Raw genomic sequence first — 27,420 nt, 5'->3', positions numbered from 1 at the left:
GGGGGGGGGGGGGGGGAAGGAAGTTGGAAGCACCTACTTTTGAAAAGGTACGGGATCAAAGCAGAGAATAGAACAAGTGGGAGGTGGGATAGGAGGGAGGGAAATATAGTCAGTTTTTTATAATATATCTACTACGTTAATGTTTTGCATTAGCTACACATGTACAACCTATGCTGAACTGCTTATCTTCCCAGTAAGGGTGGGTGACAAGGGAATAAGGGAATGAATCTGGAATTCAAAGCTTTATAATCAAATGTTTTAAATATATATATGTATATATATATACACTATTATTAATACTATTTTACATGTAATTGGGAATTAAGATATACAGGCACTGGGGCATAGACATCCACCATGCCGTACTGGAAAAGTCAAAAGGGGTATGGAAGAAAATATGGGAGCAAGCAGATTGGAGGAGGGGATATCCTGTGGGACTGCTATTTTGGGGCGGTGGGTAGAGGAAAAATGGGGAGAAAATTTGTAACTCAAAACCTGGCGGAAATGAAGGATGTAAATCAGAAGTTAATAAAGCATTTAAAAATTAAAAAAAATTTAAAAAATAAATTATCATATAAATTTACACATTCCCTAATTCTGTTTTCTAAGATATTCTTATGTCACTAGAAAGTTTGTCTTTTAAACATTTTCTCACACCTAGATATGCAGATTTTTTTCTATATTATCACCAGAATCCTGGTTGTCAGTGAAGCTCATTACATACTCTTGGTTGAAGCAGTACATCCTGGACAGTGGAATACCTACTGCATACCATCTTTTTTGGGAGGAGACATTAAAAAAAAAAAGAATAAACTGCAAAGGCTTAAACATGTGACTAAAACCAGCCAGGAACTAAGGGCCGAACAGTTTATATGACATTACTGTCTTGTTGCTTGTTACATGAAGATTATCAACAGCATTTTTTTTTATAAGGGTAACAAAACGGTTACTTTCAAAGAAGTAATTCCAAAAGAAAGGGAGGAAAGTGTAGCTAGCTAAAGGAGTAGATGAATGTACATGATTCTATTAATGATGCTGGGAAAATTATCTGTATTGTTCATTTGTTTTATTAATATGTACTATTTTTCCTTCATACAAATAAATGTGCAAATAAAATCTGTATAGAGAATGTTATGAATATCAGAACAAGGGGTTGGAAAAATATAGACAAGACCTTCTATTGGGTAAGAATTGGCTAATCTTTACCCCAATATTAACTCAGCAGGGAGTAATATTTTTGGTAAGGAAAGACTAATCCATGGTGACCAAAACTGAAGGAATATTCAAGAAAAGTCTGTCATCTTCCAAATACCACCATTTTTGATCAGTGAGGCCGCCATTTTCCTCTGCAGCCTGACAAAGCAGATCTAGTGTGTTTGCTCTGGAGGTGAATGACTGTGCAGATGTACTCAAAGGCTAATAGGGAGCCAAAACAACCTTAGTGTTGCTAAGGTGGCTTATTTGGATCTGCTGATGTAGTCACACAAGAGGGACTGTTTATCAGCAAATAAGAAAATGCTATTTTGTTAGGGTTCTCTGCACTGTCCAATAATAACAAGTGCTCACATTTATACAGATAGTGCTTTAAGGTCTATACTGGGCGTTTCTCACAACAACCCTGTGAAATGGATAGGACAAGTATTGTTCTTCCCATTTAAAGACATTAGGAAACTGGCTTGGCAAAATTAAGTGACTTACCTGTTGTCACGAAACATGTCAGACACTTGTCAGACAGGCTTTTTACTTCACATACACTGTTCTTCCTTATTACAATACACATAGGTATCTATAGATTTACTAACTTCTGTGAAAAATGGCCAGAGAATACCCCAGGATATCAAGTGTTTGAATTCTATTCAGTTCAACTGAGTGGAGACCTTGTATAGTTTGGGCCAAATGAATATGAAGATTTCCTTTAATATTACCATCTCCTGGTACCTAAATTCTGAGCTGGGCTAATCTTCTGAACTGTGGCAGCAAAGAATGTGGCTGCTTAGAACCCAAGTATGTTTAGAAACCAATTATCCTAGTGGGGGACCTAGGATAAGCACTGAAAATGTGAAAAGAATTGCAGAAAAAATGTTTGTTACAATGGTAGTGACAGAAATAGCAAGAGAAGACACAGCATTACCAGAAGTACAATGTCCCAATTATGAGAAGCAAGCTCACTGAACCCTGCACTGGTTTGGGACACATCAAAAGACTGTTAAATACTAGGATATTTTCTCTTGGACGACCTGATAAATTAGAGTGGCCTCAGAGGAGAGTGACCTAGTGATGTGTGGAGGCCTAAAAACCCTAGACATATGAAAAGGGATGTCATATGAACCTGAAGAAAAGGAGTTTTAGTAAAAAAATATTTTTCATATATTTAAATATATGAAATTTATAAAAAATTTATTTATTTACAATTTCCATATATTTAAAGGGCTGTTATGCACAGAAGGGGTAAATTTGCTCTGAATCATACAGAGGACAGACTTGGGCAGGATAAAAGTTATGAGCAAGCATATTTTGGTCCCATGCAAAGAAGAACAATTTAATGATAAGAACATTCCAACGATGGAATAACGACTGTCTTGTGAAAGACGTTCCTGTCAAATCTTAACTTTGATACTTAATATCTATATTTCCTTGAGCAAATTAGTTCCCATTCCTGGGCCTTAGTTATAAAATAAGGGGACTGGATCAGATGGCCTCTGAGGGTCTAGCTTTGGAGTTATGATTTCATCACTATCTATAGAAATAGGGCAGCAAGTTGGTGTGGTACCAATGCCATGCCTGGAGTCAGGAAGACTCGTTTTCCTGAGTTCAAATCTGTCCTCAGATACTAGTTGTGTGATGCTGGGCAAGTCCCTTACCTCCCCTTTGCCATAGCTGCTCATCTATAAGAGGACCTGGAGAAAGAAATGGCAAACCATTCCAGTATCTTTGCCAAAAAGACCCCAGGTAGGGTCACAGAGAGTTGTACACAACTGAAAAACAACTCAACACAAACAGAAATGCTGGAGTAGAGAGGACTAGGAAGTTGGAACTTTAAGATCATATATGACTGAATGTGTTATCCTAGTCATCAAGAATAAGATAAAGTCTTTTAGGGGCTGAAAGACAGTGGGCCCTGGCTGTACAGATACACTCTGCCTAGAATTCTAGGTTATATATACTATGGTTTCTTCCATTTTGCTTAGCAAATGATGCATTTTGGGTTCCTGGAGAAATAATCATAGCTAGCATTTATATAATATTTTAAGGTTTGCAAAGCACTTTATAAATATCATCTCCTTTTATACTCACAACCACCCTAGGGAGTAGGTGCTGTTATCCCCATTTTGGTAATTTATAATCTTCCTAAAATTCAGATTGCATGAATCCTTGGTTTTAGCTGATGTAAGGTCAAAAATCTCATTAACAGTGAGCTATTCAAAAGTATTGAATCTAATTAAATATTTAAGACGGGCTTATAGCTGGGTAGAATGAAAAAATATAATTGCAAAAGACAGTGGAAAATCCAGTGACAGGATTAAGATGATAAAAGAAATAAACATTTTTCATAAATGAAGTTACAAGAAACAACCTTAACGAAGAAGAAAATGGCAGCTGAATAAGTTGCTTAAAGTAAAGAGAGACAAGTTAAAATAATGCTGTGATTTAAGAAATGAATGTGGAGTCTAGTTATTTAAAGTGCAAGCTAACAGAAGTCACAACTAAAGAAAATGAAAAGTATATTATTTGTGTTTTTTTAAAGCACTGAAACAGCTGGTAAAACACCACACTGATTTTTCAAACTTAAGAAGGAAAGAAAAGCTATTAATAAAATTTGAGTCAGCAACTAAAAGCTTAAAACACAGAAAAAAATGTTATGCTATTGATAACAATTCATCTACTGTCCCTTTCTCTCCTTTTAACTTCAAGAAATGAGATTTTCCCAAGAGCTCAGCTGATTACAAAGGTGACTTTTAAATGCTATCCAACTGAGACTTTAAAAAATTCAAACAACCCAACAGCCAAGAAGTACCACTGAGACTTTTTGATAAAACAATTCTGTGTTGAATTAAAAATATCAGTTTATTAACAAATGTGCAAATTAGCTACTTGACTTGTTACCTCTATTGGGGAATTGTTTTTAAATTGCATATTACTTTGCTAATATAAATTTTGATGATTTAAACTTGTTTGTATAACACTTTGATGATTAGAAAACACTTTCCTTACAAAAGCCATATGAAGTAGGTAGCATAAGTATAACCATCCTTATTTTACAGACAAAGAAATGGATCATAGAGGTTGGGCCAGTCAATCAGGCAAAAAATATTTATTAAGCACCTACTATGTTCTGTGCTCATTGCTAGAGATCTAAAGAAAATAAAAGACAGTCCTTGATTTCCAGGAGCACTGTCTAATGGGGAAGATAACATATAAATGACTATGTATAAATGAGATGTGATACAAAATATTTGGGAAATAATCAGTAGATGGAAGGTGCTAGAATTAAGGGGGAATTAGAAAAGTCTTCTTTTGCAAGGTAGAGTTTTAGTTGGGATTTGAAGGAAAATGGGGAGCACAGGAGGCACTTGTAGGGAGGGAGAGTATTCCAGGCATAGAAGGTAGCCAGTGAAAACTACCAGTCAGGAGACAGACAGTCTTGTATAAGGAATAACAAGGGGGCCAGCATCAATGCACCACAAAGTACAAAGGCAGAGAATGCAAGGTGTAAGAAGACTGGAAACGTGTCAGATTTTGAAGGGCTTTCACTGGCAGAGCATTTTGTATGTGATCCTGGAATGATAGGGAGTCACTGCAGTTTCCTGAGTAGGGGGATGACATGGTCAGACCTGTGCTTCAGGGATATCATTTTATGGCTGAGAAGAGGATGGATTCAAGTGGGAAGAGACTTGTGGCAGATAGACCACCTAGAAGGCTATACATATTGCAATAGTCTAGGCATGAGGTGATGAGAGCCTGCACCAAAGTGATGGAAGAAAGAAGAGAAGGAAGAAGAGAAGGGGAAAGAGATGTTATAAAGGTAAAACTGGTTAGTCTTTGAAAAAGATTAGGTATTAGGGGAGATGAGACAGAGTGAAGGGTCAAAGATAATACCTAGATTGTAAGCCTCATGACTTCAGGAGGATGGTGGTACCTTCTACTGTAATAAGGAAGGAAGGAAGGAAAGAAGGAAGGAAGGAAGGAAGGAAGGAAAGAAGAAAGGAAGGAAGGAAGGAAGGAAGGAAGGAAGGAAGGGAAGAAGGAAGGAGGGAAGGAAGGAAGGAAGGAAGGAAGGAAGGAAGGAAGGAAGGAAGGAAGGAAGGAAGGAGGGAAGGAAGGAAGGAAGGAAGGAAGGAAGGAAGGAAGGAAGGAAGGAAGGAAGGGAAGAAGGAAGTAGGGAAGGATGGGAAGGAAGGAAGGAAAGAAGGAAGGAAGGAAGGAAGGGGGAAGGGTTAGGCAGGGAGAAATAATAAGTTCAATTTTTGACAGGCTAATTTTAAGATGTAATTTAACTATAGTTATGGAACTAGCTAGTTTAGTGATGAAAATCTATTTCCTGACTCCAAGTCCAGGATTCTTTCCAGAACTTAGTGTAGACAATTCCAGCCCAATCATATCAGCCATCTTTTGCAAAACTTGTCCATGTTTTCCCATAAAGTCAATATATGGGTCCACCCAATGTAGTATGGACCATTTTATGGTTCTTTTGTTACTGCATGTATACCAATAGGGCACCCAGGCTGTCCACCAGCAATCTCTCACTTTACCTATGCCACCAATCCTATTTATTTTTCTGGTAACAAATTTCCTTGATGAAGTCTTTTACTGCTTTTTTTCCCCTGCATAATTCCAATAAAGAACCACAATAAATCAAGTCACTGTATACTTGGAGACTTCAATATAAAAGGTACAAGTGAAGACAGTGAAGATATGGTAGGAAAATATGATTTAGGCTTAAATAATGAGGGAGGAAAAAGGCTTGTCTCATGCCTTTATTTTATCAATATTTTCTTTAGCAAGAAAATTGCAATGTGCTGAAGCATGGGTTTTATCCTAGAGGCATCAAGAAGTCACTGAAGCTTTTTTACTCAGGGGTGTAATATCTTCAGACCTTGATATTAGGGATGCATATTTGGAAACTATATCAAGGATAGATTGGAAAGAGGAAAGAATGCCAATCATTATAGCCATTTTATGGTTTGCAGTTTACACTCTAGGCTATAAGGCCATTGTTGTTAGCAACTATTTCTTTTCAATGCCCTGTGATACTCCCCTATAATACAGTACAGTGTACATAAAACAAAGGACTCAAAAACATTAATGGTCTGATGTGTGAGAATTATTTCAGGTTATTAGGATACCATTTAGAAAAGTGCTACTCTGAGTGGTATTGCAGTCAACAATAAAGAACTAAATTACTCTGTTTCTCCAAATATCTAATATGAAAGAGGAGAGTCTTAACCCTTATATTTTTAGTAGGAATAAACCTAACAGACTGTAAATTGAGCTGATATTAATGGGAGGCAGCATACTATCATAGAAAGCACAATGAAGTCATGAGGATCTTAGTTCTTTTATTTTTCTTCCTTTCCCCCACCTCCAGATAAGGTCTCCCAATCTCACCCAGGCTAGGAGTGTAGTAGTCACTCAAGGCCTGATCAGCATAAAGCTCTGACCTGCTCCATTTCTGATCTGGGCTCCTTCACTTCTCCTTAGGCAACCTGGTTGCCTCCTGTTCCTAGAAGCTCACCATTTTGTGAAGATATCCTGTAGCTTTTTTTTTCTACTATAGCTTAGCACCACTGAGCTCAAGTGATCCAGCAGCCTCAACCTCTCCAATAGTAGAGATTTACAGGCAAGTACCACCACACCCAGCATCTAATCCTAGCTCTTCTACCAAAATTAGTTAAATGAACTTAGGAAAGTTGCTTAATTGCTCTATCACTCAATTTCTTCATCAGTAAAATAAGGAGGTTGAAGATAATGATCACTAAGGTCCTTTACAACCTGAATGTAATAGGTTTTATTTTAAATCATTCAAACTGAAATACTACAATGCATTATATGAGGTTACTCTGAAAGACTCATCATTTGTACAATGCTGATACCTATAAAGGAAGCCTAACGACCATTTGGTAAGCTATGTGCCCTCTCCTATTTATTTCTAGTATAGTTGAAGTCATATATTTTCATCTTCCAGGAGCTATAAGCATATGGTTACAACAATCAGTTTTGAGAAACCCTGAAGAATGTTATAGTTGAGTTAAATGTCCACCTTGTCATATATTAAATCCACTTAAGTTTCTTTCTCCATGACCAACTACAGCTGCTAAGATGGTCTGCAATGTTCTCTTTTATATGTCTAGGTGGGCTTTGAGTACTTTCTGGAGGGCCTTTGGCTTTGGAATTCCATTTCCCTAGAGATGTTACACAGTACCAAATCCAAGGTCAAAGATGATTATTGTCCAACCTTTCTGGGGTGATTCATGCTGACTGTTACTATTCAGATTCTAAATTTTGAACATACTATCAGCCTATCTGGAATCTGACTAGGTAAAGATATATCTCTTGTCACTTAAACAATCATTGTATATGAGCTGGGTCCAGAAATGAGAAGTAAATTGGGCACAATCACGTTCTAGAAATTGTACAGTACTTTAAGTAGGCACAAACTATTGTTGGAAAAGCTCATCAATGTTCTCTGAGTTTTGCTACATGGCTGCAAGTCATATAACACTGCTATCTCAGGAGCATCAATTCAGTTAAACTGAATAAGCATTTACTAGGCATAGATCTATTATATTCCAGGAACTGAGCAAAACAATCTATGTGTACATCTACATCTACACCAACAACTACATCATGTATATTCATATGCTCATATAGATATAAAAACAAAAATGAAAAGTTCATACCTTCAAGGAGAATTTGTACTTTTGCTTCCAGTGAAATATAAGCTCCTTGGGGGAAGGAATGAATATTTTTGTCTTTTTATCCTGTAGCTCAGTATGTGGCAAATAGTAGGTCCTAAAGAACTTTTGTAGAACTGAAAGGATTTATATTCTATTTTCACATATACCTACTCTCTCACCTCAATGAAATCTTTATGGAAGTTGTTCATACATGTAGTGAGGAAGCAACCAAAAGGCAGTGGGAAAACATACAGTGGGCATAATTAAACTGCAGCCAGTTGCCAAGGAGACCACATAGAAGACATGGTATAAAATTGGTAAAGACAGAATGAGAGACAACAAATGGATAGGAAAGTAAGGCCTCAAGCACCTTGGATAAAACTTTCATGGTGCATTCACTGAAAAACACAGGAGAATCCCATAAGAATAGAAGACAGGGAATAGGTACACTGCACATTAGTGGAGAAAGCAGCTACGCTAATCAAATTCCCAATCTATTAGAGTATCAAAATACATAAAATAAATCATGCATTATGATCAGAGGGCTATTTGTGCTGATTACTATACTTAAGGGGTAAGACATTAAATATATTACTAGTACATGCCTTCTTTTGTGGGGAAGACTACAAAAGACATCAAACAATAAATTATTTATTTGGGTTTTGAAGAACTTCATGTTAAAAAAAAAACCAAACCTCAAAATGATAGAAGGAAAATAAATAGAAAATATAAAGCATATGATAGATTTCCTTAATCTAAAACATGGAAAGCAAATTCTCTAAGAGGGTGTTCTGATGTTTTATTTCAACAGAAATCATGTCTGTCAGTGATTTGAAATTTAAATGCTTATAACAGCCTCTGGGAATTGTGGTAAGGGTCCTTACCAGCCTATATTAAAAACATGAGAAGTGAATTTTTTTTTAGAATCACCTATGTAGTTTTCATTAAAATGCACAAGTTGTAAATTAATACTCTGCATATTTAATGGGAATTGTGATAGCTGACTTAAGAAAATGTAAAGCCCTAAAGAAAAACTGAAATCATGCTTTAAAAGACCTTAAAACAGCTAATGTTGAAAACTGCATTAATATATTTTAAGTCTTTGTTGAAATCTTTTACCTTTTTATACAAACTTTTTTACCCTTTCTGAATACTTTAAAAATCACTTAAATATCTTTTTTAAAAAAGATATAACAGTGACTTTATTTGAAAACCACAAAATTTTTAATAATTGATCTTTACTTAATTATTGTCAATGATGAACACAATGAATAAATCATCTCTGAAGTATACCAAACATATTCAGTATACTTTGGAGCAGTCCCAAAGCTCCATTAAATCTAAACATGAAGGACTAAAGTGAGAACCATAGAGTAGTTAAGAAAACAGAGAGTGAAGTTAATAAAAATCTACCTTAAAAGAAAAAAAAAAGAAATCCATTATTCCATTTCTTTTGAAACTAAGGTAAAAATCATGATACAATTAAAGTCTTCTATAAACGAAGCTTTTATTTAATAACCAAAATAAACATATTCTGACTTTACATTCAATGTGTGGATAAAGGCTCATGTTCTCTAAATAGTTTATATATATAACATATATAATATGTTACATATATAACATATTTGTACTTGTATAACATGTATGCACGCATGTATATCATATGTACATATATATGTACAAATATGTATATGTGAAATACAAATTTGCAGTCTTATCTTGCAACCTCCTTATGAGTAGGGATTGTTCATTTATGGTATTTGTATATCTAGCACCCAGTACAGTGCCTGATACATAATAGGCACTTAATAAGTTCTTACTGACTGATTAGTAGCAACTCTATTATTTAACCCTTTGTTTTATATGTGGTTGTTAGGTATATCTGTAAAATTGAAAAAAAAAAGTATACTTCCCCTAATGTGGAATTTTTCAGAGCGCTATACAAAACATAGCATAAACAAGAAAATTTTGGAAAAGTAGAGATGTTTGGTCACTACAACCTTGAAATGGTTAACATAATTACAATAACTGAATAGAGAAATGTTCAGAGTGAGTTCAGTATGTAAAATCTCTAAAATATCAAAACAATAGTAACTGGAATCTACACAGTGCTTTAAGGTTTGTAAAACTTTATAAATGTCTCATTTTATCATCACAACAACCCAGGAAGTCCTATTATTATCCTCATTTTACAGATAAGGAAACTGAGGCAAAAGTTAAGTGACTTGCCCAAGAACACATAACTAGTAAGTGTGTGAGGTAGGATTTGAACTTGGGTCTTCCAGATTCCAAGTACAAGGCTCTATTCTCTGCACCTTCTAGCTGCCCTTTTTTGTCTTTCAGATAACACCGTAGTTAAGTTAAGAGTTTAGGGGCAGGTAGCTGGCACAGTGCACAATGCAGTGGGCCTGGAGTCAGGAAGAAGACCTGAATTCAAATGTGGCCTTAGACACCCAGCTATGTGACCCTGGGCAAAACACTTAACCCCCTTTGTCTCAGTTTCCTCATCTGTCAAATGAGCTAAGCTAGAGAAATAAATGGCAAACCACTATAGTATCTTTACCAAGAAAACTCCAAATGGTGTCACAAAGAGTTAAATATGAGTGAAAAATGACTCAACAACATTTGTAGAATACTATACTCATTACCAAGGAAAGTCTGCAGATGGTCTAGCTATGACTTAAGGATTAACACGATATCTCCACTGTCAAAAGGAGTTGAAATTGCCTTAGTTTCCAGACCATTTTCATTTTCTTTTCAGATGGAAATCTGAAATGCGAGATGACAATATTCACCCACTTCTTATAACCATTATGAAGGCCAAGGATGATAAGTTTGTAAAATATTTTAAAACTATAAGAAGCTATTTAGTTATTTAAAAATAAGTTATTCTAACAAGCTTTTAAATGTAAAAATGCATGAAAGAAAACAATATATAGAAATATTTTCAAAGGAAACAAAAACTTTCTACTAATATATACCATATCCATAAATAGTTGATGAAATATGGAAATAATCTTTACAATTTTCCAATTACATCACAATAGTTTAACTCTTTGCTAGGGTTTTTGCAGAATTATGTATTCAATACGGTTTGACTTACTGACATTTTCCATGGGTTATAAAATCAGCAAGTTTTTCCAAGTTTTTCCCCCCCTTTCCAATGTCTAATATAGGAAATATACCAGTCTAATATTTAATAATATTAATTAATCTACTATGAATTGAATCATTCTTCAAACTCCTAATCAAATATTATATTTGTGTAGAAAAAAGCTGGTTTAGAGACAAGACTATAATTGATATATAAAAATGGTTGATTAACAAAATATAGATTATGATGTGCTCTGCCTTTCTTGGTTTTGAATATAACTGAGAGAATAGTGAAAATATTTGAAACTAGTAACTTCTTGTGGCATTTATAAACTAGTCATAACTAGAAAATACCAGAAATATTGTAGGAAAATTTTCTTCCCCAAATTTCTAACTCAATTTAGAGATGAAATAAATAGAATGTTCAATTCCCCAAACTTTCTTCTAAGCTTATATGAAATTGTGACAATTGGTACACCAAGGAAGATCACTTAAAACAATGCAGGATTGATATCTCAAAATTTCACAGCAACATTACAATTTTATAGAAGTAAGCTGAATTGCTCCTGGAGTGAGGACAAAGGAAAATAATTTCTAATTTGATACTTAAGGATCTGGCAGATCAGAATCATAGACTGTTGAATGTGGAAAATACCCAGTCGAATCCCCTTATTTCACAGAAAAAGTAACTGAGCTTGGAAGAGGTGAAGTAACTCCTTGGAGGTTACACAGAAAACACAGGACTAGAATCTATGCTTCTGAACTGCTGGGACAGTGCTTTTTTTCCTCACTATAGCACAGTTCTCAATAAGGGAGGATCTGAGTTGGGGGGATTTCACTCTCACATATGTGCTGAACTTCCTTGGGGGATTTCTGTTAAAAAATAGATCTTACCTTGAAAAATAACTTCATTAATCATCCATTGGGAGAATCACTTCTTTCAGGAGTAAAAAATACTCTAAATCTTTATGCATTTCTAAAATTTTTCATATTTCAGATGTTATGATGCTAACATATTTCATATTTACTGGAATCAATGTGCTGGCTTGCTAATGTTTTTATATACACATTTTAAAATAAACTCTAATGCTACAAAACTTCTCTTCCAAGTAATCTTAATACTGAAAGAAAAAATAAAAGTGGTAAAAAAAAAAAAAGGAACAGAATCAATTTTGAATTTCAAGTTTTCATAAAAAGCTAATTTAATTCCAGAACAAAAGGAAAAAAAATTAAAATTTGTTTTTTTACTACCATGTCTACCATAAGATTATTAGTCATGTCTTAATCATGTCTTCTGTCAAAAGATTCCCTCCTTGGTTTCAAAGGAATTGTTGAGGGATTTTATTAAAGATAAGAATATTGCTCCTCTTCTGTCTTTAAACAAAAATACATTTCATTGTTTCCACATCCTCAAGAGAATGTCACTTCAGAATCATTGCAAATGGTTATAAATAGAAATGAGAATGAACTAAACTGCCAATTCAAAAACAACATCATAACTTCTTGCTTCTCATTTTGAAAATATGTATTTTTTCTTCTGAAGAAATTATTTAACAGTCTATAATTCTGACTTGTTATGGTGATACAACACACTGGGTTGGTAAGACATTCATTCTAGATCATGGTGAACATATACAAGCACAAATGGTCAACCTGAATCAAAGAAAGCAAATGAAATGGGCAAAGCCAAGGAAAATCTGTAGACACGTATCTCTTCTGTTCCTTTTCTGAATGACTGTTAGAATTAGGTTTGCTCTTCAAAGTGCTCAATCTCTCCTGGAGTTTAATCAGATTATTTTAAATGAAAATTTTTTCCAACCAATCATAATTATAGATCTATGGAATACACTTGTTAGAAACAAACTATATGCAATGTATCAAACATTAATAATCACTGTAAGTTAATATTTAATTTATTTTTACAATTAAAGTTACTGTCAATTCCTTGATAAAGAAATGTCATATTTAATATAGTTATATTGTAAAATAGTCTCTTATGAAGTTAGGTATTAATGTTGCCAAATCATAGAACGTACTGTATAATCAATTCCATTTGGCATGAAAATAATGATATTAGTCACTACATTTTGGAATAATATGATAAGCATTATCAGACCAATCTAAAGACTCTGTGGAAAAAAACCATAGTCTAAGTAATTTCATAAGAAAGTGAATTTCTGAACACCCTGTTAAGTCAGGGAGGGCTACAGTAGGATAATAAAATTAGAACAAGGAGGAAACTAAGGTCCCTAGAGATAAAATTACACATGTAAGGTTGAACACTATACTATAATGTTGGCAAATGGATACCATTTTTACATAAATACCATTAACAGTTATTAAATAAAATAAAATAGAATATTGTTTTCACTGAAAATTGGATTACATATTATAATTGAAGCCATTAAAGGAAACTAGCTACAACTAAGTTACTTATTGTTTGATAAAGGTTATTTCAGGATATGCATTTAGCCTAGTAATCAATCAACAGGTGTTTAAGAGCTTACTATTTATCTAGCCACTAGAGATGCAAATACATAGAATGAACCAAACCAGGTTGTGAAAGACTTTAAAAGCTCAACAGAGGAGTTTATATTTTGTACTAGCGGCAACTGGAAGTTGCTGAAGTTGATTGAGAAGGGAAGTGACACTGTCAGAAATACCCTTAAGGAAAATTACTTTGCAACAGCATGGCAGATGGACTGATGTGGTGAGACACAAGACAAGCTGGGGAGAGCCATTAGAAGAATATTGCAATAACCTAGATCAGAAGTGATTGGAACCTGAATTAAGGTGGTAGCCATGGTTGGATTCAAGACATGTTGTATATGTAGATATGGCAAGATTTGACAGCTGATTGAAGATGTCAGGTGAGAGTAATAAGATGAGAATAATGCTGAGATTACAAATCTGGATTACTGGAAGGACTATAGATACTTTTGGTAGAAATAGTGAAGTTTGGAAGAGAGAACGGTTTTTGAGGACAGATAATGAATTCAGTTTTGGATATGTTGAGTTTAAGATGTTTAGGGGACAGCAGTTCCCAAAGTATGGAATGGGCACCCCTGAGGATCCTTCCCCAAGACCAAGGTCAAAACTTTTCATAAGAATAAGACATTCTAGATAGCACAGTGAGTAAAGCCACTGGAGTCAGGAGGACCAGAGTTCGGTTCCAGCCTGAGACACTTAACACCCACACAAAAATACTAGCAGTGTAACCTTGGGCAAGTTACTTAACCCCAATTGCCCTCCAAAAGGCAAAAAAAAAAAATGAATAATACATTTAAATTTCTAATATGGTGAATACTGATTGATACAATTTAAATAAACAAAAGTGTTTTGTAACCTCAATAAATTTTAGCATATTAAAGGTGTCCTGGGACCAAGAAGTTTGAGAATCACTGCTCTGGGACATTAAGTTTGAACTAAACAAGTGATTAGTGATATGTAACTGAAGCTTGAGGACAGACTCAGGAGGCTGTACATACATTTGTGTGAAAAAAACACACACACACATATATATACACACACACACACTCACAGAGATATATAGAAACACTATATCTCTTATGCAGATGACTCACAAATATATGCATGTATATATACATTATAGTTAAACAAGTGGAAGGTGAAATGGGGAGAAAAAGGGGGGTGGGACTGCCTAAGACAGAACCTTAGGGAAAACTCTGAGTGGTTCACACAGGCAGAAGAAAAACCAGGAGACAATAGTAACATGAAAACCTAGAGAGGAAAAGGCAGTCAACAGTGTCAAAATGCAGCAGACAGATCAAAATGATAAGGACTGAAAAAAGTTTATCAGATTTATCAATCATAAAAACCTTAAATAACTTCAGAGAGATCAATTTCAGTTGAACGATGAGTTTGGAAGATAGACAACAAAGGGCACATCTAAGCAGAGCAACTATTTAAGAATGTCTTAAGAAGTTATTTAACATCGTTTAAATATTAAATTCATGTGTTCTGATGGCCAAAAGAAAACAGAAGCAAAAGGGTTATTGTGTCTATGAAATTTGCATAAAACCTATGTTGCTAAAATTCCTAACTGCCTCATGGAAACATTTATGGAGAAATGGAGATTTGCATATAAAAACTCCTTTTTTATTTCCTACCTAACACAAACTACTTTTAAGGGTCTAATCCTTTAACTGAGAAAATATAAAGCTTCTCTTCGGGGGGGGGGGGGGTTACACTAATATATCCTATTACTGGGAAATAACTTTTGTGGACATCTACTAGGAACCCTAGAAAAGTAGGCAATTTCCTAAGTGGCAGGATTCAACAGATCCCAGAAAGGCTCTGATCTACAAATCCCTCCCTCAGCATCTCTCTTACGACTTGGAAATTAGTCTTGTGCTTTTGAAACTAAAAAGGATTTTGGTCTCAAGTAGGACACAATTTTCTCTCCATTCCATGTGTCAACTGTCCCATATTGGTAGGACCATTTTCTTAGACCACAAACAGGTGTTACTTGATTTTGAATGATATTGAAAATTGTGTCCTACTTGAGAGAGAGAGAGGAAAGCAGAATTTCAAGGGAAGAAAAGTCAACTTTATTTTCTTCATAATTTTGCCTATGTTTTTCCACCTCATTGATAACAAGTAAAGGTGATTTAGTAAAAGTGAAAATGGTTTGATCAGTTCCCAAATGTGGCCACAGTCTAATTTACAGAATATTGGATTAATACCACTAAGAGAGCTCCATTTTACTATCTTCCAGCAAACAGGATTCTGGCCAAATCACTTTACTTTATTTTTTGAACATTAGAAAAGTGAGTTATAAAATCATAGATCCAGAGTTGGAAGGAAATCTCAGAGAGTACATGAAGCAACTATTGTTTTAAAAATTAAGTGACTTGGGGAGGCTAGGTGGCACAGTGAATAGAACACCAGCCCTGGAGTCAGGAGGACCTGAGTTCAAATCCAACCTCAGACACTTAACACAAAAACTAGCCATATGACCTTGGGCAAGTCACTTAACCCTAATTTCCCTCCCCCCCCAAAAAAAAATTAAGTGACTTGCCCATGTGCACAAGGACAGGAAGTATCAAAATAAAGATTTGAACCTATGTCCTCTGATCTCAGAGCCATCATACTTTGTACATTGTAGTAATGCTGTACTTAAATTTTCTTTTGGCTATTTTTTTTTTCATTTGAGGTGTAATAAAGTAAGCCCTTATCAATGACTAGATTTGATTGTTGAATAAAGCCTAATAGCATTATTTAGCACTTTTCTATCTGTTAAACTATGTATTTTGTACAGTTTTCTATCTGCATTAAAGGTACTTTTAAAGAGTGCTGTCAAACCACAGGACTATATCTAAGGATATCAAAAAGTCTGATGAATACAAAAGCAATTTGCGTGATTTCTCTAGTTTCTGCTTATCTTGTTATGTTCCAGGAATGGAATTAAGAAAATAAATTAGAAAGAATTCTACCAAATAATTTTTATGAAGGTAGATCATAAATAGCAAGGAATGAGTAGCATATGGTGATGTTGAAGATTCACCATGAGTGCTAACATATTGACAGAAAAGTATGACTGCTCCCCATGGAGTATAAAAGCACTTTCATATCATATACATCGGTCATGCCAATTTTTCGTACTAGATTAAGAGGTTTCAGAGTCTTTCTAGAAATAGAAAAACATCAAATTATTCAGGAAATTTTTAAAAAAGCATTTTTATTTAGAGGAAAGGTGAGGGAGAGTGAGACCAAAATGAGCAGTTCTTTTCTGTTCCTCAATCTTGCTAACATATGCCAATTTAAACTATCATCTCTTTAACCACGCTACATAAGTTGTGGTATGTTTTCAATTTACTAGTTTCCTGTGATTCAAATGAATAGAAGTTTTATTTTTCAGAATCCAAAGCTGCAGAACATTCAATAGACTTCAAGTAGAATTTTTAAAAAGAGAATTATATATTTTTAAATTGCTATGCTTAAGACAAGGCAAAATAATTATTGAAATATCACACAATGAGCATGAGTGTCTTAAGATGAAAAAAAAAACACACAACTCTAAGGAAAGTGCAATTAATATAATAGCCAGAAATTCTATGAAACACATCAGAAAAAAATCTTTTTAAAAAGTATCACTATAGTAATTACCAAGGCATCTTGTATTCTGTACTGTTGAAAATGTCATAGCTTGAATCATTTTGTATTAATAACTACATAATAGCCTCATATCTGTATCAGTTCAGTTGTGATCTCAATGATAATGTAGCCAAGTGGCCTTACAATAAATGTAGTTCATGCTGCACAGCTACTAAAGAAGGAGAGAAAATAAGCATTTATTAAGCACTTACTATGGGCCAGGTTATCTCATTGGATCCTCACAACAACTCTGGGAAGTAGGTGGAGGTAGATAATAAGTTATCCCCATTTTACAGATGAAGACATTGAGACAAACAGAGGTTAAATGACTTGCTCGTGGTCACAAAGCTAATAAATATTTGAGGCCACATTTGAACTCAGGTCTTCCTGATTTCAGGCCCAACTCTCTATTGTCTGGACCACCTAGTATCAATATGGTATTAGACAGTCTTATGGAAGAATTTAATGTCACTCAGGCTTAGGATTGGAAAACTACTAATCAGGCCCTGGGATTCCCTATACAATATATGCAGGTTCCAAGTGGGTAGAAATACTCAGTGAAACTTACCACAACCCGGTCTTCTCTCCACCCTGTTACCCCACCCTTCATTCAGTGCAAATGCTACTCACTGATCAGGCAGTTCACCAGAGGGTTAATATAAATACATATTTTTGAACATGGGGACAAAACACAACTAACAGGAAATCCCATTTAATGAAATCATTCTTAACCCTTCAAAAATGAATGAGAAACAATCCCCTTCACAGATTCCCCTTTGTTGTTTAGTCATTTTTCAGTCATGTCTGACTTTCTGTGATCTTATTTGGGGTCTTCTTGGAAAAGATACTGGAGGGGTTTGTCATTTCTTTCTCCAGCTCATTTTGATAAATGAGGAAACTGAGACAAATGGGATTAAGTGACTTGCCCAGGGTCACACAGCTAGTAATTGTCTGGGGCTGAATTTGAACTCAGATTTTCCTAACTCCAGGCATGATGCTCTCTATCCACTGTGCATTACTTGTGAGGAAAAGGAACAAATTCTATAGGGAATAGGAGAGGAGAAACACATTCTAAGGACAGTGGAACAAGGACCTCTTTGTGTTGCTGCTGTTGTAAAGTCTCTCCTATTTAGTTCCTTGCCCCTCAGGTACCACTTGCTGAAGTTACTTTTGCCTAGTCCACTGCTTCCTCTCCACCTCTCCAGCTGTCAATCACAGAAGCTCTGCATCTGCAGATATCACTCTGTCCAGAAGCTACCTCTGGGCTGCTGTGACCAAGTCACCAAGCACAGGAACTGGGACTGTCTGTCATCTGCAGCCTGAAGCTGCCTTAATGCTGCTCTTAAGACTTTGGACTTTCTGACTCCAGTTAGTGAAGCTCTGTTCTGCTCCGGCTTCTGTTAAGTATTTCTTCGGCCTTAGAGAGCTCAGGCTCCATGCTAGTTAAGTCAGTCTGCCCAGGCTTGGTGCCTTGGGAGGCTGTGGTTAGCCTCTTTTTTAGAATAGATGTCAATAGGTCATGTGGTGCACACAGGGCTTTTGTTGTATTTTTCCTCTGTCGTTTGTGCTTCACCTGGGTGACTACTAACTAAAATTTCACTTTCTACGGGAAGCCTTCCCTACCCGCTTTGAATTCTAGTGCCTTCCCTCTGTTACTCATTTCCTATTGATCCTATATATATCTTGCTTTGTATAGATTTCTTTGCATGTTGTATCCCCAGTACTAGCACAATGCCTGGCTCATAGTAGGCATTTAATAAATGTTGGTTGATTGATTAATCAGCTTTCTTCTGCTCTTTTTTTGTTCCCTTTACCTCTTTTTTTGTTCCCAACCCTCACTCTCAACTGGGTTGGGGTTAGAGTTTATGTTCCTTTCTTTTCTTTTTTTTTAATTCACCCCACAGCTAAGAATCCTTAAGCATTCACACCTCCTTGAGTCTCCCTCTGAGGTTGCTGAAAAACCATTCACTACTCTGAACATCCCTTCCCATTTCTATCATATGTTCTCCTATAAGCAGCATCTTAATATCAAGCAAATATTAGTGTCACATGCAACAAACTTGTATGAACATGTTTACTCTCATATATACATGTGTGTATATGTCCATATACATATACAAATATACCCAAATTCCTTTTTAAATGAAAATTATGCCTAATTACTATTAGAAATGCATGTTGAAATAACTTTGTCACTTTAGGAAACTTTACTCATGTTACTTAGGAACTCAAAAATCTTTGATTGCATAGGAATTGCTGTCTTTTCCTAACTATGCTCTTTAAAAAGAAATCTGGGAAAATATTTAAGATACTGGATCCCTATGCCATGAAGACTGACAATGAAAAGTGATTTAGCCTGCATTAAATAAAACAGAGATGCTGCTACTTTCAACAAAACTTATTAGAAATATTGAACTTAATTGGGTCAGTGTGGCCCCTCAAAATCAGCCAAGCTGCTTGTGTGAATAACCTGGCCTGTAAAAAAGGACTGCTATATGTACACATTGTTTTTAACACACTTTTAGGAATAGCAGAATTATGGCAGAAAAATGAATACCATTTATTCATTCATTTCAGTCATTCACCAATATTTACTAAGAATACAACACTGTGCTCCAATGTGTAGGTAATTCAAAGTAGTTTCTGCCCTCAAGGAATTTATAATCTAAAATAATAGTTTATATAGTCATAGCCCAGGTTTTTTTTTTATTAAAATTAAGTCCAATAAATTAGAATGTCATAGTAACGTGATCTTTTAGAAGTTAGAGCAATTAAGGTATAAATGTGGAGTTAACTTTGTATTTATATTCTTTCATGAAATATTATATCCTTTTATTTAAGCCCAATATAATTTCAACCTTTATTGAATATTATTTTATATGTTAGATGATACTAATGGCATTTAATCTTCTGAAAAAAAATCAAATTTCAAGAAATTTCTTTTCCTCTTCCCTTTTTGTTATTCAAACATTAGCAGTAGCAAACAACATTTTAATAAACTTTTTGCTAGTATTTTAAAAACACAAACCATAAAAATACATTATCTGAGTTTAGAGAGTACTTATAGAAATACCAATCATCCATAATTTGGGGATTATGCTAATTAGGTGACTATAATGAGAAACTAGATAGTTTAAAATGATACATGTTGATTACAAATTTTTTTTTCAGTTGATTACAATTTTTTTTTTTTACATAACCCTTGGCTTCTGGGATACTACCAAGAGAATGTTTCCAAAGAGACATTAGTTTCAAGAAATTGCTAAAGAGATTCTGTTCCAAAGTGTGACAGCTTAGTGACATTTTTTTTAACTTAGTACTGAGACTGACTGGAAGGAGAAGCCAGAAAGGATCCTCAATCTAGTATGCCATGAAAGGGAAGTGGAGAGGAACAAGCCAATGTGCCCGGCCTTTGGATGCCGACCACCCAGCCTCCACTTTCCCCATGACTCTAGTGGTCTGTGGCTGCTGCAGTACCATAGCATTCTGAAATGTAGCAAGTTTGCTACCCTCCCTCTAACCTTCTCTTAGTCTGTTAGGGAAGAAGAGACAGTGAAAGAGGTCTGAACCTCCTAGTTACAAGTGAAAGGCAGCCAATTTTTACTTATATTGTTGACCTCCTGATCAAGTTATTAGTATATACTATTTGACTAATTGAGGCATACTCTGCCTGCTCCTCCACCCTCCCAATACCACCTCCAAAGAAAAACCAATGTAATATCTTCAGAGCAGAAGAGGAAGAACAGGAGAGACCCAGACAAACCTCAGAAAGTCACATCATAGATAATACTTAGTAGGACTAAGATTTCCTCATCTGTTAACATTAGGTGATCTGAGCAACAGTCAAGCCTCTTAAGGTAAAGAGCACATGTAGGAAACTCTGGACAATCCCAGATAATATTTTGGATGAGGATGAAAAGAAAGATAGTACTAACAGCAACAGTGAAAGAGATAATTTTCCAGTGAGTGAGAAATTCGGGAGAAGCTAGTTCTAGCCTTTGGTTTACCCACTGGGAGGACACTTCTGGAATTAGAGGGCTCACGCCATCTGAATCTTCATATTATAATAATTAATGTTGATAACAATCACCTTGAGTCTTTAAAAAAAAGGTTAAATTATGTTCTGTTTAAAAGAACTTGTAAGGATGTGATATAAAGTATTTAAAGATTTCAGTCAAAATTTAGGAGATTATAATATGAAATCTCAGTACCTAAGGGATTAGGGCTCTGTTATAAGGTAAAATCAATTATTCAGAAAAACTTGTTTCCCAATGGTCCCTGAAAGCAAAGGTCTAGGGAGATTTGCAAATGTTTAGATAAAAAGATGCATTTAAATTACTTGAAACGAGTTAAGCAAATAATAAAATAATATTTCAAATACAGTCTCCTAAGGATGATATGAAAATAACCCAAACTATAACAAAGAAAGAGGAGTTTTGTTCCTTTTGCTATTTTATTTAGGCAACAGATATTGTTAGGCTGGACAACTGACATAGCCTGAAGTAAAACACCATACAACTTTTTGATTGATAAATACTGAGGTCAATGTTCTTGGATTTTTAAAATTCTCTTTGACGCCTTTTCATTTTTACTCAAGGGCAGCTTCGGTGAATTGTTCCACATTAGACATGGGTATACCTAATAAACCTAGATATACTTATTGAATATGAAAATAAATACTCGTATTTGCCTGGGTAGAACAAAATATTAAACATCTTCATTAAAACACAACGGGAAAATATGTAGACTCACACTTTCGTCTCTTTCTACACTGTATGTATCTGAAACCATGAATGATTTATTAGCAAGACCTTAGTTCTAAAAATTACAAGTGGACTTGGCAATCCATGCTTTGGTTATTAGTACAGAAATAAAATCTAGCACATGGAACTTCAATGTAGTGATGGTGTTATGGAACAAAGAATAAAGAGCTGAACTAGGAGTCAAAAAATCTTGGGATTAACTCCCTCCTCTGACATTTACTAATTGTGATTCCAGGGAAGTGACTTGGCTTCTGTGAGCCTTAGTTTCCTCATACATAAAATGAGGGTAATAATAGCCCTTATCTTCATAGGGCAACTGTGAAGATCAGATATGACTATGTATATTAAAGAGCTTTGAAAACATTAAAGTGCTGTACAAATATAAGCTATTGTTATTTTTATGAACTAATGAGAAATTTCATTATGTTTTATTTTTCAAATGTACATTAGATAAACTATATAGAATCAAATGTTCTAGCCTAGAATATTCATGGTTTCTCTCTTTTTTTTTTTTTTTTGCTTTTTGGAGGGCAATTGGGGTTAAGTAACTTGCCCAAGGTCACACGGCTAGTTTGTGTGTGTGTGTGTGGGTGTGTGTGTGTGTGTGTGTGTGTTAAGTGTCTGAGGCCAGATCCGAACTCAGGTCCTCCTGGCTCCAGGGCCAGCACTCTACTCATTGCACTACCTGGCCGCCCCATATTCATGGTATCTTAAACTATTTCGGTAACACTACTCTTGCCAGCATTGCTTATAGAAATAATTTGGCTGTTTTTCTTTTGTATTTTGGGACTGTTTCTTGCTCATTATGCTATGTGTGATTTAACCACTGATTTTCATAAAATGCAAGTTAGTTTTCTGGTCTATACTGAATGAGATTTTGACAACTAAAAAACAACAGGCACAAAATCTAGGATTGGGTGGAGAAATGAAGAATATGAGTAACAGTGGAAGAATGTCCCATCTTGGGGTCCAGACAAACCTGACTCAGGGATCATATAAACCAACTTGGGCTCTTATTTAAAACAACACAAGATAGATGGAATCTTATTTACATTTAGTCCAGACTGTCATCTCATTAAAACTCAATTGGGATCCTTCCCTTTCCCATGTTTGCAGGTTAATAAGATTAAAAGGAAAAGAAAGTGAGACTAAGTCTCAAAACACAACTGAAACAAACAAAAAATAACAATGGAGATATTTGCTTAAATTTAGTACCCTCAAATTACAAATTCTGATTCAAATATTAAATGGACACTTTGAATTGTTCAATGGAACTGAAGAAGAACAAAGTTCTTTAGTATCCTACACGCTATTTCTAATTAACCTGGAAATACCAGAAACAAATTTTAAATTATAATTTCAGCACTTGTGGTTCAGAGAATAAGAATTAAATAATTGCTAGACTAACACTCTTTATCCAAGTATTTCTCATTCCCTCCAATTCTGCCCAACTTTGGGTTAGGGGGAAAGGTCCTGGTCTTTACATAAATGGGAAAAAAAAGAGTTAAACAATGTGAATTTTGTGATAGTAGGATGTGAATCTTTCACAAAAATAAACTTTAGCTAACACAAATGAACTTACCCTTCTATAAAAATTAAATGAAAAATTACTTACTTTTCCTTTTCTTGAAGAGGTGGTTTCTGAGGAACCAAATGAGGTTCTTCATCAACTTTTTTCTGGAACCGCTGCCTCTTCCTTCTACTTGGTGCAACATCTGTGACATCTGGACTTGAAATAATGGAAACGTTTTGGCTAGAATTGGCTAAAATGAAATAAAATGAAACAAGAAAGTGATCCAATAATGCAAGGAAATTTTAAAATGACTAAAGCTAAAATACTCTTTTCAAGCTATAGAAAACATTTGTGAGTAAAGTGAGGCCTTGGTGCTTATTTTTTTTTTACCTTTTGTACTGACATCTAATGAAAAAATAAAATTCCTGCTTCATATTTCTCTGGCAATTGAGGAAAACACAAGTAATTAAGGTATGAAGATTAATGCTTTAGCTCTTGGTCTTAGTACCATCTTTTTTTTTTCCTCCTTAATTCTAGTTTCACAGCCTTGAGGATTCACTGTGCACTCAACAAAATATGAAGATTAAAAAATATGAACACGTGAACTGACATCACTAAATGTCATTAAAGTGGGTATATCTTTAGAATCATACAAACAATAATGTCTAAAAATGCTTAATGAAGCTAGCCTAAAGGGTAAAAAAAAAGTGTTTGAATTGTGTTGTCTGTCACCTCAGCAAACAATCCTGTCATAAAGGTAGTATGAAGTCTTTTGGGTGGCCGACTTCCTTCCTTCCTTCTTCCTAACAAATATTTGCAGAGGCAAATGTTGTGCAGGGCATAGTAAGGAATACAAAAATGAATACAAATCAGTATCTACTCCTGAGTTGCTCACAATTCAATGGGAAAAATCCAATATAATTTAACAATTAAAAAAAACTTTTTTGATTACTGCCTGCAATGCACTGAGCTTCAAGCTTGGATACAAAGACAAAAGGAAAACCAGTAATTAGGACCTTAAGTAGGTCTAAAAAAAAAAGTGGGGGAAGTTTAAGCTCTATACTAGATTAATACATTATGCAATGCTTATTTTCTGAATGAAAGTATACTCATTTATAGAAGAATGTAGAATGAGCCAACTGTCTCACCCTCATTCTCATTATCATATATTTATGCAATACACGAGTTAGTTATTTGAGATATCCAGATATATTATATAAGGTAGTTTCTGCCCTTAGGAGTTTATATTCTAGTTGAGAAGGCAGGCCACATACTTGAAAAGGTAAATAGTAGTATAAATCATATAAGTGGTACAAATAATGTGAACTACAAAGATTCAACTACCCAAATTATACTAGGAAACTAATTTTGACCTCTCTGATAAACTAAGTCTTTCTTTGTCAGCAAAGTGTTGTTGGAGGGTATTTGGTTTTTAAAACCACAGATTCAAAAATTATTAGACTTGGAAGTAGTCTCTGAAAACCAACCTTTACCTATATAATCAACCTATAACTTTCAATTTTAATATAGATTCAAATTTTTTTAAACCAAGAAGATATGGTCCATTATGTCAAATGTTCAGAGAAAAGGGGGGGAGAAGCAGAAGGAGAATGTGTTAAATGATATGCCCATTATTGTGAATACAGTAAATCAGGAAAGAAAAAGCTTTTTTCTTGATGTCTAATCCAGTAAAATCTCATCTAAAGTAAATCCTTTCATATACTCAGCAAAGGAGGGACTTTTCCACAAAGGAAAAGGTGAGCAAAAGGGTCAGGGTCGCAGGGCATTTAAATAATAGATGGGACACAGATCAATTTGCAAACTAGAAGAGGGATAGCATTACTGACAGAATGATGATTTAGAAAAGCAGAGAAGAAAGCAAAGGCAAGAGTTGTTTTCTTGATACTTTTTAAATGAATAAATGTTAACACTACAGAGGGTCTTGCAAATAGAGTGTTCTAACCTAGACAATCACATACTAATACTCTACTAACTAGTCTCTTCAAAATACATACCAGTACTCAATAAATTCAATATTTAATCTATAAAAAAGATTGTGCCATTTTCACTTTTTTTCCCCAAATACACTGAAGCTTCTTTACATTGTTGCCATTTGGTGACTATATTAACAGTGGTCATACAAACTGTGTAATAAGCCTTTCTTAAAACATTTTCTTCCCATTTCTAGTTACATTTCAGTGACACAATTTAACCGTCAATATATTAAATCCTTTAAGTAATGAAGCATATCATCAACAATTCTCTTTGTTCTTCAAATCCTTCTTTAAAATGAAGCTTTGATGTAAGTTACCATGATGCTAAGCTATTTATAACCACTTTTTTATTATGAACTTAACACCAAATAAAAAGAACATTTCCAAACACATGGAATAGGAGATTGCACATTATGTTGTATGTTTTTAGCAATATTTTATATGAAAGCATTATTTTTTGAGCTTCATCTCTTCCTTTTAAAGACAATTGCTTTTGATAATAATGACAGAACTTTCTACATAATAATGCTTCTATAGCTCTCTAAGATTCATGAAGTATCTTACATACATATACTTGATCTTTACAATGTCCTTAGAAAAATAGTTACTTTATATGTATACATGTATATATGTATGTGTAGGTATATATAATCCTATATGTAATGAAAATAAGGACTAGACTGGTTGTGACTTCCCCATGGTTACACAGCTATTAAGGGGAAAGAGTCAAACCTAAGTCTCAAAAGTCTATTACTTTCCACTAAAACAGTGATCTTCCCCTGCTACTTATCAATTTCTTAGTGAAGCTTATATACGTGCACATGTATTATTTAAATATGCAAATTCAACCATTTTATTACAAAATTAGTTAAACAGAAAGAGCAAGTATTTAGCAAATTTAGGAATACAAGGCAAGAAATTCCTAATATGGTAACTTCCTTTATTATTATTATTATTTTTTTAAAGCAATAGGGGTTAAGTAACTTGCTCAAGGTTACACGGCCAGTTATTTCTGGGTGTGGTGCTGAGTATCTGAGCCCGGATTTGATCCAGGTCATCCCGACACTGGACCCAGTGCTCTTACTTGCTGAGCCACCTGGCTGCCCCTGACTTCCTTTATTATTACAAATGAAATTATATGAGATAACAGAGAAGTTGTAGGCAGAGGCCTGGGGAGGGGGGAGAAAGGAAGAAAGGAAGAAAGGAAGAAAGGAAGAAAGGAAGAAAGGAAGAAAGAAAGAAAGAAAGAAAGAAAGAAAGAAAGAAAGAAAGAAAGAAAGAAAGAAAGAAAGAAAGAAAGAAAGAAAGAAAGAAAGAAGGAGAGAAAGAAAGAAAGAAAGAAAGAAAGAAAGAGAAAGAAAGAAGGAAAGAGAAAGGAGAGAAGGAAAGAAGGAAGAAAAGGAAAGAAGGAAGGAAAGAAAGAAACAAACAAACAAAGAAGGGAGGAAGGAAGAGAGGGAGGGAGGGAGGAAGGAAGGAAGGAAAATTAATAAATGGTTAAGTGACTAGTCCAGGTTTAGAGGAGGAATTTGACTCCAGGTCTTCTAAATGCTACCTTTACTTTGCATGGTATTCAACCATCTCAAATATTTTGAACTGAATGAGTCTGAGGCCAGAGTTCTTTTATACCTGCAAAAACTCCCAGAAGGCTTCCCTATGAGGGTGTGGCACCAATGCAATATTCACAGGGTCCATGGTCCCTAATATACCTGCATGGTGCTCAATCATAAAATATAAGAGACTCTCCATATAGAAGACAATAGCAAAACATTTGTTTGACACCAGAAAACCAAATCCCAACCCTAGTAAGCCAATTCCATCATAGTAACAAAGAGGTTAATAAGCCACAACAGCACAGAGAGCCACAGCATCCTTTAGCCTTCCCAGCAACCTATATAAGAACAATATTTACTCAAAAGTCTATCAGTCTCCCTGGGAAGCATGCTCTCCTCCCAATTGTCTAGTCTGGCTCTGACTCCCAGATTCCTGTGGGCTCTGCTCCAGCCTTCAGCAAACTCCTCACACCATAGGCTCCAAGTGATTAC

At 34.9% G+C, this 27,420-nt stretch overlaps 1 protein-coding gene across 9 annotated transcripts in view; it reads right to left on the bottom strand.

Annotated features, from left to right (window-relative positions):
* The window catches only part of XRCC4 (X-ray repair cross complementing 4), a 413,125-nt gene that overhangs the window by 114,537 nt on the left and 271,168 nt on the right, over nucleotides 1-27,420 (bottom strand). For 8 of the 9 annotated variants that reach the window (XM_069085051.1, XM_069085049.1, XM_069085054.1 and 5 more), the window contains one exon: nucleotides 23,484-23,631. The exons of the other annotated variant lie outside the window; for it this stretch is intronic. In XM_069085051.1, the coding sequence (XP_068941152.1) occupies nucleotides 23,484-23,631 (148 nt within the window). The remainder of the gene's footprint in view (nucleotides 1-23,483; nucleotides 23,632-27,420) is intronic. 9 annotated transcript variants of the gene reach the window in all.

This window comes from Petaurus breviceps, unplaced genomic scaffold (assembly GCF_028583685.1).
Source record: "Petaurus breviceps papuanus isolate PSGF00001 unplaced genomic scaffold, PetGlider_PUasm1.0 175, whole genome shotgun sequence".
In the NCBI taxonomy this organism is placed as follows: domain Eukaryota; kingdom Metazoa; phylum Chordata; class Mammalia; order Diprotodontia; family Petauridae; genus Petaurus; species Petaurus breviceps.
Note: the sequence above shows the minus strand (reverse complement) of the source record. Positions and strands in the feature narration are given on the sequence as shown.